The following is a 13,526-nucleotide window of genomic DNA, read 5'->3' on the forward strand; positions in this document are numbered from 1 at the left end:
AAGTAATCTGAGGCAAAGAAAAATTAACTTTTCATAGCAAATATAAAACAATTTTATTGTCTTCCTACCTTTTTCCTTTTTGCTTATAAAAACACTATTTGCATGTATATGTTTATATATTTCTAGTTTATCTCTTTAATTTTGCTTACCAAATTTTGTTTCTTCATATTTTATCAAGAAATACCTAGCACCCTATTAAAAAAAATTGAAAACAAACACAAAAATGACCTTCTTTTTCATGTTGGACTTGTTCCTCTTATTGAATAATTTTGACTAGTTTATTAGAATCTGAATCTAAAATGAATAACTTTGCTTGACAAAATTATTTATTATATGTTTTTTGATTTGAAGTCTATATCAAGGTAAAATAAATCAATTAATAAAAAATATTCTTGTGACCATCAGTAACATAAAACTCTTTAACTTGGAAAAATCGTTGTGTCATAGTTACTAACATGTCTTTAAGCAACTCTCATCTTCTACCATATTGAATATTCATTAAAAAATTAAAAAGTACAGAGTCAATGGAATTCTTTAGTGTAGAGTTAACAATAGACAATCCAATACATTGATTACTTGCAAAATGTCTGCTGAAGAATTTGGTAACTATGACCTAAAGGATCCACGTATTTAAAAAGCATTCCAATTCTAATTAACTTTTTCATCTTTGGACTATACTTTCGACTTCTGTAACATTTGAACATCATACTCCAGGCACACTGAATTGTACTTAGTTATTACTTGAACAGAAGTTCATTTCAATAATGGGCATAGCTCTCCTCAACTTCATCATATCTAAGGGACCTCTACTAAATTTATAGCATCTGGCTCAAATACCATCACTTCTGTAAAGTTTTCTCATTTGCCATAAAATCAATGGTACTTATTATAGTGTATTAAAACAAGATGTTAGCAAACACTGCCTCTACTATATATTTATATACACATTTTGTTCAATAAAGAACTGCAAAATTTTTTTCTTTGAAGTGTTTGTCAACTTTTTCCTGTATCTAGGCTTTATTATTTTTTTTTCAATTCTATTCCTTTTCTTTTTCCTTTTTATTTTTGAGGTAACATTGGTTTACAATATTATGACTTAGAGGATAGGATCTCTCCCTTAAAATGTTTTAATCTTCCCAGGACAACTCTTTTTAAACATCTACAGGAAGTCAGAAAATATTTTCTAAAGAATTGCAATCAATATAGTAATTAAACGGCTATAGAGCCCTGGGTAGAAGTCACAAAGAACTTAACTTATGTAATTAACTCATAATGAAATTGTCATGTACTTGTTCTTTTACAAATAATCATTGAATACTTGATAAATAGTGATACCATGCTAGACATAAAGGTAATGATCTATAGGGAGAAAGTAGAAACAGGTTTAGCTCTTCAGTATTTTAAAATCTACAGAAGGATATGAGAAAATCAAAAATAGTTTACTACATGGATGAAGATAAATTGTTATGGGAGATAAAAAGAGGAATTACTTAGTGGAAGAGGCAGCATTTGTTTTGAACCTTATTAGAAAAGTGAAGCTCAAAGGATAATTGTGATGAATAAATGCATCTCCATCATGACCTATACAAATATTCAATACTATAATTCAGATATACAGAACTGGAATAAGGAAGGCTATTTGGTAGGAAATAGAGCAAGAGCAGAGTTTATGTATTTTGGTCATTGTTAACTATATAACCATTGTATATATTGGATATATAGGAGTAAGAGTGCAAAGCTCTACATTGTTTTGCTGGGCAAGAACAATATATTCCTAGGCTCTAAATAGGAGACAAAATCAATGCTTACTTTCAATATGAAATATTATTAAGGTAATGGCAATAATTTTATCTTCTGCATATAAGACTTGGATATTGACTAGTAATCCATGAAAAACTATGATTAAATGATCTGTATACAACATCCTAAGTAACGATAGCCTTTAGAAGCAGATATAGAAATCAAAGAATGAAAATTAAAGAAACAAATAATAGTAATAAAAATGCCATGCAATGCCCCCAAAGAGAAAAAAACAATGACATAGTTACACAAACAAGAAGTGTGGAAATGTCTCCATATTTAGGAAAACATAATAATATTAAATAATGTCTTTATGCACATGTCCTTTAAATTTTTAAATTTATATGTATTGCCAGTTTTAATTTTTATAAGCTGTTTCATTTTTAGCCAAATTAAAACAGTTGCTAGATAATCTTTGTTAACACATTTTCCATTTTTCTTAATTGTGAAATTTAGTGCTAATTTAAAGTGGAAAATATACTTACTCAAATGAGGATTAACAGGAGCTACAAGAAAAACAAAACATAATATTAGCATGACTTGAATGTCTTTTATACATAAAAGTCTAATCAGTGTCTCATAGGTCCTTACCAAAACTTAATGATCTTCCCCACTGTAGCCATGATGAATTATATCTGCAATTCAATTTGTTCTAGAGGATTGAATAGGAACTACTTTGGAGGTCAGCAATGACGTTCTTAAAGTACCCGAAAGGTCAATGCTAAACAGCATTTGGGATGTTCATTTTTCAAGGAATGGTGATGCTGATCTTTTATACCTTACTTGGTGCTAAACAAAACCCAGAAATCAAAACTGAGGCTGAGAATAGGACAAACTATAATCTAGTTATTTTAACAATGAAACTAATTATCGAGCAGAGATTGCAGTTGAGGATTGTTTTTTCCACCTTTATTCTGTTATCCACTTTTGGTAAAAAAATAACATGGTATATATAAAAATAATCCTCATTATATGCCATTGCATATGTCCTAAAACAGGCAGCTAGTTCAATGCTACTTAATCACACACACACACACACACTCACACACACTCACACTCACATACACACAAACACCTATGCACACGCTTTTTAAATAATTAACACATTTGCGATTTTGTGAACCTGAAAAAACAAATTGTGTTTGTAATATATCTTTTCCTACAATATTTTTAGCCACCAAATTCACTATAAAATACCACAATTAACCTTGTGAAAATTTGCCATTCTTAATTTTAAATATTGCCATAAATCCTTATTTCTTACTTTTTGTTTTCTTTTTTAAGATTTATTTTATTTACTTATGTATACAAGAACTGGGGAGTAGGCTAGAGGTGCAAGGGGTGAAATGATTCCACCTGTTCTGGAGAGCAGAACAGGCAGGACTACTGAAACACACTGCTGAGGGGAGCAGCGGGGAGACAGGAGAGGTCTACTGCACCATATGCGGGTTAACTGCTTGGCCAGGGATTGAACTCATGCTGCAGTGGCTGGTGGTAGCTTGACAGCACGAGACTTTAATCCATGTGCCCCCTGGGCGATCCCATTTTTCTTCATTTTTCAACTGAACTTGTAAATTCTTATGAATGCTTATTTACTATTAATATGTACTTTGCTTAAATATATATTTTATAAAAAATAATTTCAACAATAATATTTAAGATTTTAATGAGCATGCTACAGAATGTACAGGTAAACTTGAAACTAAACATACCTATTTTCTGGGTTTATTTTTAATTTTAGTTTATTGTGTTCGTTATCAAAAATAAGTTTACAAAGACTTTTTTCTGTGCCCTCTAAGAAAAATCATAATAATTTCTGAACTTAACAAAGAAGTAAAAATCCTCTGTCATGGAAAGATTAGCCCTAGTTCTAGTCAGAATTTGTTCTTTTGTTCTTTCATAGTTATTGAACTGTGATGGACAGTGAAACCTTCTGGATCCTAATAGAGTTGTCATTTATTTATTTATTACATTTTTAAAGAACAGGTTTATTAGAAAAAGGAGAAAGAAAAAGAGGTTCCTGCATAGTCACAGGTGGGCCGGAGAGTTGCCATTTTCATCTTTTAAAGGACAAATAATAATGTATTGTTTATAAAGTTTCTCCATTTCATATAGTCTATAGTTTTATAGCTTAGGGGCAGGAAGCATAAATATCAGTTAGGAGGAGATAATAATTTGTATTTTATAAAATATATAAAGATAAACTTTAGAAAATATGCTGGGATGATATTTTCTTGTCTACCCAATGAAATCATGCTTACAAAATAGCAACGCAACCATTCTACACTAATACTTATAAAACTGACATTAAAAGGTATGTTTTTAAAGGGACCACATTCAATACAAGATGTGCAATGATTCTAATGTCTGTCAATAACAACTTTAAGGAATCACATTCAGGAGAAAAATATACAGTGATTTTAATGTTTTGATATCCCTGATGATCTATGAACATTATACTCTATATTATATACATTAATTTTTATTGAAAATTGAATATATCATGTCCAATATGAGAAGAGTGAATAGGAGGAAATAAATACCAAACAATGCTCTAAAGAGTTTTTAATAGTTTTACTTTCTTTTTTACTTTGACAGTATTCATTGATTCCCTCTTAAGTAAGAAGATGTTTTTAATACTAAACATAATGGAAAACATCAACTGCAAAAATCACATTGTATTATCTTTTAACTCAAGGCCTGGTAAAGAATGATAAAAATAATAATATTCCACTGAAGCAATGAAACAAATATAAAATATTTTCCATGATTCATTCAACCTTGAAAAATAAACTGACAATTCCAAAGCTAGTCATTGAATATTATAATTTCAATTGAAAAATGCACATAAATTTCAACTGTTAATTATATATTAAATATCACATGTAATTACCATATTTTCTACTTTTCAGATAAAGTTTCTCATCAATTTTTAATTGTTTCATGACTTTATAATAGTTTTCATTTTTATTCAAGTAAAACATTTAACTATTAATACAGGCAAACCATCATTAGCAAACACAAAAACACAACACATTTAAATATTTTTACTACTAACAATTAAAAAATAACAAAAAATGAGCCAAGATGTTATTCAATAGTTAAATAAACAAACTGTGATATGTCTATACAATGGGATATTTTCAACAATAAAGAGAAATAGCTACAAAAAACTATAAAATAGCTACAAAATAGCTACAAACTACAAAAAGACATAGAAAATCCTTAAGTGCATGATACTAAGTGAACTATGCCAGTCTGAAAAGATGACATGTGTATGCTTCTAACTATATCACATTCTAGAAAAGGCAAATCTACAGACTGTAAAATAAATCAGTGGTAGTTATGCCTGGAGAAAGGAGAGAGGGCTAAAAAGGTGGAAAGCAGATTTTTAGGGCAGTGAGACTGCTCTGTATGATGCTATAATGAGTATAAATAATATTATGTACTCATCAAAATCCATATCACTGTGAAACACAGTAAATTGTAAACTATTTACTTTAGTAATAATATTCCAATACACACTAACATAAGATATAAGATATCAAACTGTGTTGGGGGAAGAGAGGTTACATGTGAGTTCTCTGTACTTTCTGATCAATTCTGTAAACATAAAACTAGTTTAAAAAATAAAGTCAACTAATTTGAAATAAATTTTAATGATTTTGATGGCATTTGCTAACTTCTTGATGTAAATTTTAAAGCCATCAAGAATTTGAAAAAATAAAATGCAGAAATATTACATTATTGCCACATGATAGAAAAAAAAGGGTGTTACTGACATTCTTACATATGTTTAATGTTCACTAAAGTATTATTTATATCTTTACATTTATAATCAAATATTACAACTTATGATGAATAAGTTTTGGGGGGGTTTTGGTCATTTGAATGATGACTCAAAGTAAACATGCAAAACTTTGGTTTATGTCAAAATTTAGTAGATGGTTGTAATCTACATATTCTAGATAGCTTGATATAAAAAAATACTTTTAAATAACAAGTGACTTACCACTGTATTTGATGACTCGAATTGTTGAATCTCCTTCACCAAATTTGGTCAGAGGAGTTAGTCGGACTTCATAAGCCTCTGGTTTGATTAGCTCAGTCAAGTTATATGTAATTAATTCTCCCTTTTGAATATTTCCATTTATTTTAATCTCCTGTTCCCACCAACGCTGCTGTCCAGCCTGAAATCAAAAGATTGTATGACAATGGTCTTACTATTTTATTTAGTTACCTATTATATTTTAACAAAATTAGAAACAAATAATTCTGAAATTTTGTGAAATGAGAGAGTAAATTATATGAACATATTTTTATTGAAGTTCAAGTTTCTATAATAAACAACAAAGTTCAAAGATGCTCCCATGCAGATGTTTGCAGATAATTACCAGATTATCATAGAATAGTGGGACCAAGTAAACAGATATAGTAAGTCTTCCAATATTAAGAGTGAAAGTGCTAAAACAGTTACTGATCTGGAAGATAGGAGAGATGTAAATGTAAACATTTCTTACATATTTGTGGCATAAAGAATTTTGACTGCCTACAACTTATATATTATATTATTATATTATGTTATATTAATAAGCATATTTACTGCACTCATAACATTGCCAGGATGTAGGATATATATGAAGCAAGAAGACAAAATTCCTAACTCCTAGTTATATCAGAGTGACACAAGAACAGTAAAATAAGAATGTAATATTAAAGTATTTCAAGTATTCATATGTGCAATAAAGACAAAGTTCAAATGACAAAGGGGTTAAGAGTTAAGTTGGAAGCTTGGTGAGAGGAAGTTAGTAGGTAATCAGAAGAGATCTCTGTAAGAAACGTAGATACTGCTGTGAAGTTAAAGTAAGATGAGGGCAAGCAAGTATAACCCAGAGACACACTACAGGGGGGAGGGGGGAGTAGTATCAAAAAAAGGGGGGTGGGAATTGTATGGGGACTATAACCAAGATGAAAATGCATCCATTGTGCAAAAATGAAAAATGATGTAAAAATATATAAAATTTAAAAAATTTAAAAATTAAAAAAAAGATGAGGGCATGGAATTTACCATTGAATTTGGAAAGATGGAAAAGATAGTGACTTTGAAAGAGGTGACATGAGTGCAACAGTGAAGATGAAAACATGTTTGGAAACAAATGAGTCTGAGTTTCAACTACTTCCCACAGTGTGAAAAGATGGGTTTCTGTCTTTTACATTGAGTGGAATAATGCTCAGCCTCTCTTACAAGTGAGTTACACAAAATGTTCTGGAAACAAGTAATTCCAACCTTAAATAAAATTTTCCAGAGATTTTGAAAAGAAGAAAAGCTAGCTCCCCATCTGCTTTTATTTAATTCAAACCAAAAGCTCTAAGGAAGGCACAAGAAAGGAAAGTTACAGATAGAGAAACCAAATCCATCAAGTATTAACAATAATAAAGGTCATATTAAATCCTGTTTGGTTTATCATTCAAGAATGTAAGAACTATTTAAGTTTATGAACACATGCTTATTATATACATTATTTTAATAATATAATTGGTTAGTAAAGAAAGAAAAATACATTTCTGTTAGATGGAGAAACATTTGACAATCATGGCCTCCTATTTGGCCTTAATCTGGGGAACAGAAACAAATGTGAATATTCTGATAAGACCGAAAAAAGTCATATAGCACAGTGTATTAACAATGCTTACACATCAGATTTCCGTTTGCATCACAAATGAGACAAAAAATCTTCTATACTAGCCATAAAAATCTACTTTAGTAACAATAAATTGTATAATTGGAAAATTAAATATAGAATCATTTACACTAAAAACTAATTCTGTATATAGATGTGTGTTTCTATGGATATATATTGCTGGATGCAAGGAAAACACCAAAAAATATATTTCAATTATAATTTATAGTAATTTATAATAGAAAACAAATCTACAAATTACCTATTGACAAATCTAATGTATTACATATGTAAGTTTAATGGAGAAAAAGTATAACAAAAGATATTGAAGTAATTCTGATGTAAATATAGGGTTCTCACTTGCTCATGAATGGGAAGACAAAATATTAATAGATCTCATTTTTCCCTAAATGTACAAATTAAATGAAATTTCATATGAAAATCTTGAAATATATTTTGTAGAAATTCACACTGATTTTCAAATGCAAATAGAGTATCAAAGAGCTAAATACAGTGAAAAAAAATTGAAGTACAAGAACAAAGTATGCAGAATTGCCTAAAAGTATGAAGAGATAATAAAAATTTCTCCCTTGTCTTTTTTTTTTTCTCCCACCTCTTTCTAGTCTGTCATTGAACCTTTCCATTGAAAGTTTTAATTTGGGTTAGTCTTTTTTTTTCACCTCCGGAATTTCTACTTATTTTAAAGTCAATTGGTCCAATGGTTAGCTTCTTCAAATTGACAAAACAGACAACTCTAAGATCATAATTAATTGCAAGAAACATGAAAGTTTTTCATTAAAGTCAGGACAAGTCAAGACTCTTCACCTATCACTATTTTTCAACACGGTACTGGAAATCTTAGCTAATACTCTAAGACAAGTTAATACCCCAAGGAAATAAAGGGAAGACACATTGGAAAGAGAGAAAGCAAACCCTCTATTCCCACATGACATGATCATTTCTGCAGAAAATCCAAAGTAATCAACCAAATCAAAACAAAAATAACAACAACAAAACTTCCTGGAACTAGTAAGTAATTACAGCAAATTTGCAGCACATAAGAGTAATATAAAGTGAAATATGTCACTTTCCTCTAGATCAGCAATGGACAAGTGGAATTTGAAATTCAATACACAGTAGCATTTATAATAGCACCCAAAAATTGGAATTGATAAAAATCTAAAAAAAAATGTACAATATCTATATGAGGAAAGCTACAGAACTTTGATGAAAGAAGTCAAAGAAGATGTAAATAAGATACTTCATGTTCATAGACAGGAAGGCTCCATATTGTCAAGGTGTTATTTCTTTGCAGTTTTATCTTTGTATTTACTGCAACACCAATCAAAATCCCAGAAAGTTATATAGTGATATTGACAAAGTGATTATTGTAAGATCTGTTCAATATTACTATAAACCCAAAACTACTTCAAAAGAGAAGTATAAGAAAATCTGTTGTGGGCCTCTCTGGTGGCTCAAGGGGTTAAGATGCAACCTATGAAGCTGTCTGCAGCCACTGCAGCATGAGTTTGATCCCCGCCAGGGAGCTACCCACATCTCACAGCAGACCTCTCCTGTCTCACCTGCTGCTCCCCTCAGCAGTGTACTTCAGTCAATCTGCCTGTTCTGTTCCCTACCCTGTCTCTGGTGAATCCTCTCAACCCCTGCACCTCTAGCCTGTACCCCAGTTCTTGTATACAGAAATAAATAAATCTTTAAAAAAATATTTAAAAATAAAATATTTATTGATGCACTCAATATACATTTACTGAATGCCAGGTTACTAGCACTCTGAGAATGCAGAGTTTTCAAGGATTTACCATTTAGTGGGATGATTCAGACAATTAAATTGGTATCTATTGTGTCTTTTTTATTATAGCCTTTCCTTTGTGTATATTTTCAATTTCTTTTTACTCTTATAAGTAATTACAATTGTCTTATGTGTCTGATAATTTTTATTTTGCAAGTCTATGGTTTTCTTTTCATGATACTTTTTTCCTTACATTTACTTGGTTATTTTCAACTGTGTATTACTGATCATGTGGCTAAAATTACTTTTACTAAGGGTTCCTTGGAGCTTAGGACAAAGATATACTCTTTTACAGATGTAACTTTGTTTCTGATATTTTAGTAAGGACATCAACATTACGTTCATCTTTCACTTTGATTATGAAACCCTTTGATATCACAGGTTAAAGTGGAGATGAATCCTTGCTTTGAACAGGCCTTGGGTTTTCATCTTGTTTGGCTTACTACTGCCAAGCTAAGATTCAAAGTTCAAGTTTATCTGTTTGGTGAATAGCTGAAAGAAAAACAAGTGTGTGCGGGTTATTTAATATTACTTTGAATTTCCATTTTCCTTTAGATTTTTACCAAATAATTACATAAATACAAACACATAAAATCTATATAATTATATACACATACTGTATATGTAATTAAATCCAATCATATAGTTTATATATTCATTTGATTTCTGAACATAGGTTAGCCCTATGTTCCACCTTGCCTGCTAGATCTGAAGATGAAAAAAAATTGAGATGAAAATTTTAAATATGTGCTACTAGCACAGTACAAAACAAATAACAAATCAAATGGAATAGAAATTATATATATTCTCCCATTGTTACCATGGGAGACAGGAAAAGATACGTTAAATTAGTTATATATATAAAGAAACATGAATTTGATCCTTTTCTCACATCTTACTTAGAAGAGTCAGTCTCAGCAAGATCAAATACTTAAAAGGAAAAATTTAAATCATTCGGAAAAAATGTGAAAGAATGCTGATGGCCTCATTTAAGTATTATTTTCTTAAACAGAAGAGAAAAACATAATTAGGTAAGATAGTGATTTATAAATTTGCCAATCTTAAATTTGAAATTAATGTTAAAATTTAAATGTTAGTATAAACATTTATTTTCATCAGTGGTCCTTTTTAAACAGGGAAAATAATGGCAAAAGTGAGAAAGTTATTAGAACACATCTATTCTATGTGCAAATGAAGAAGATATTAGAACCACTAGCTAGAATATGCTATTTTTTATTAAGATAAAATTAATTTACAAGACTGCACATGATTCAGAAATATAGTATTCCATATCTTTAAACCCCTGTAATAAAATAAGAAAGAGAATTCAAAGTCAAAATAAACCTAGATTTCATAGATGAGGAAAAATAAATTAATAATTGAAGAAGAGGCTTATTTTCAGCATATATCAAGAAAATGGAAATTAAAACCATGAAACTTTTCCCCACCATCATGTAAGCAAAATAAGGAAAGTTTTTATACATGTCAAACAGTGTAGGTTTAAATGGATAAGGTTCTATTTACATACAAGCTAACAAATGTGCCCATTGCAGCACTATTTACAATAGGTAACCTTTGAAACAACCCAAATGCCCAAAAATAGATGACTGGATCAAGAAGATACGGTGTATATACACATGGAATATTACTCAGCAATCAAAAAAGATAAACTCACGCCACTTGCAGCAATATGGTTGGAGCTGGAAGGGATCATGCTCAATGAAATAAGCCAGAAAGAAAAAGAAAAATACCAGATGGTCTCACTCATAGCAGGGATTTAGAAAACCTAAATAAGGGATCAGGAAAAAGACTAATTATAAAAAGTAAAAATCAAAATCAAGAGGCAACTATAAACCAGAGACACACTACACAGGGGGAGAAGGGAGTAGGATCAAAACAAGGGTGGTGCGAATTTTATGGGGACTATAACCAAGATGAAAATGCATACATTGTTCAAAAATGAAAAATGATGTAAAAAATATATAAAATAAAAAAAAATGTACCTGCAATGATACAAGAAGATTGGAGACTACGGGGTCAAAGTAAAGGACACAGCAGATAACATATGCTATGAGTTTGCATTGGTTCTCCTCTCCTAAGTCCCACAGAGGTGATCAGAAATGCTCAGGATTTTGCACATGCCTTGGCTTTGTATCACATCGGAGAGACCCTGAGCTTAAGAAGTCTCAATTGTTTTATAACTCACAGTAGCCAAAGCTATTCAATCACTGCCTAAGAGGGAGACAATATTTATTATACTGGACATTAAACAAATCTTCCCTCTGCTCCAGAAGGAGACACTAGCTCTATATACTAAAGATGTTTGCCATGCAAATGGCCTTGGAAAGATAGGCTGGAATAAAAACACAGTGCCTCTGCACACATGATATGCTAAAAAGCAAGAGATCAGAGAACTGTCTTCTAAAAACATAGCTTGATGAGTATGTAAAGTGCTGTTAAGTATGGAGTAATTTCATAATAAAAATAATATAATGACGAGCACAGATAAACTGTTTACAATGAGAACAGATAAACTCTTACACAGGAATACTCATGGCATAGAAAATACAGAAAATTACATATATATATCCATAAGAGACTGAATAATCAAATTGTATACTTTTCATAAAATGGAACACAAAATATAGCATGAACAAATGAACCTGAGTTACAAACATCATCCTGGATAAATTTCACAAAAGCAATATTTACCTAAAATTAATTTTGAAGTAGACATAACATTTAAATTCAAAACATACATTATGAAGAGAGGTATATAGATATGAATTAGAGTATAAAGAAATGCAGAACATCATAAACATAGAGTTCAAGATTCAGGTCTCATGGGTAAGGAGAGAGTGAGGAGATCAAGTGGTGATGGGTAAACACCTATTTGGTGACTTTTATTTAGTAGATATAGAAACTGCAATTACATTGCTTATCTACATGCTTGCAATATTTATTGTTTTTCTGAGAATTGGATGCATTAAATAAACAATTGTGAATTTTCTTAAAACTCTCCCTTGAATACTAAGTTAGAGCTCTCTAAATTCTTCTTATACTTAGATCTATGGCTACTCCTTTTCATTCTCTTGCTAAGCTGCTTCTTTTTCTTGAGTTCTAAATGGTGATCTCCAGGGTTTTACAATTGGTGTTATGATATTTTCTAGCACAGAGTCTTATATTTAGTCATGCACGAGAGAGACTGAACAAGCTTATTGAAAAATTAATTCCATGTCTTAACCATCAGTAATTCTATTTCAAGGAGGTGGTGAGATATAATTTTTCAATAAGATTAGAGAAATAATTTTTAAAAAGAATCTATTCCCCTACAAGAAATATTTGGATGCAGATCATCCAGGGGTCACATTTGGTGAAGTCAAATGCAGTGAAATTTGGTTGTCAGTGTTACTAGTGGCTTTTTATCATACATGTACATTGATTACTCCCTGGCAGGTAAGCTCAGATCAGATAATGAAAAACAAAACCAAAAACAAAATTCCCAAATCTGGCTACATTAGTCCTCACTATCAGTCAAATGCTATATTAACTCTATTACATTCAATCTGTCACAGTCCCTAATAATTAGAACTGATACTAATCCTAATTTTCAAACAAGGAAACTGAGGCAGAGGGAAGTTATATAACTCTTCTGAAGATGTATCATTAGAATAACTGCTGCAAAATTTGGCTACATTCAAAATGACTTTTTTTTTACATACTTTCTCCTTTGCATCCTCAGGATTTATCGCTCCCTTAGTTTTCTTTTTTTCTTTTTAACCAATCTTTAGATGTTTAATATATATTTAGTTATGATACACACATAGTACTGTTTTTTGCATATAAATTATAGGCCACAAATAATTTCTTATTAATTTTTATACCAACAGTAGAATGATAAAGATATAATTCCAATGTATATTAGACTGGCCCCCAGAAAATGCAGCAGAAAAATTCAACTAGCGATAATCACATAAATCCACTTAATTTATAGACACTGGTAAAAATGGACATAAAACCTAGTTCTACAAAAAGGACTTTAATTGTCTTGATTGATATTAGATACTACAAAAGTGCTGTATGTTCTGGAACCTGAAATGCCTATAAAAATAATATAACATAAATGGAAATTCATTTCATTTTCTATAGTTTTTGAATTATATGCACAAACTAAAGGTGAAGTATTATTTCAGAAAATAGATAAAAGTTGTTGAAACCCAAAAATATATATACAG

At 30.4% G+C, this 13,526-nt stretch overlaps 1 protein-coding gene across 1 annotated transcript in view; it reads right to left on the reverse strand.

The window, feature by feature from the left end:
* MDGA2 (MAM domain containing glycosylphosphatidylinositol anchor 2) overlaps positions 1-13,526 on the reverse strand; it is a 729,529-nt gene that overhangs the window by 31,218 nt on the left and 684,785 nt on the right. Inside the window, 2 exon segments of the mRNA XM_054690202.1 lie at positions 2,286-2,306; positions 5,813-5,990. Coding sequence (XP_054546177.1) covers positions 2,286-2,306; positions 5,813-5,990 — 199 coding nt within the window.

Source organism: Talpa occidentalis, unplaced genomic scaffold (genome assembly GCF_014898055.3).
Source record: "Talpa occidentalis isolate TD23 unplaced genomic scaffold, MPIMG_talOcc4v2.1 talOcc4.11, whole genome shotgun sequence".
Taxonomy (NCBI): Eukaryota; Metazoa; Chordata; class Mammalia; order Eulipotyphla; family Talpidae; genus Talpa; species Talpa occidentalis.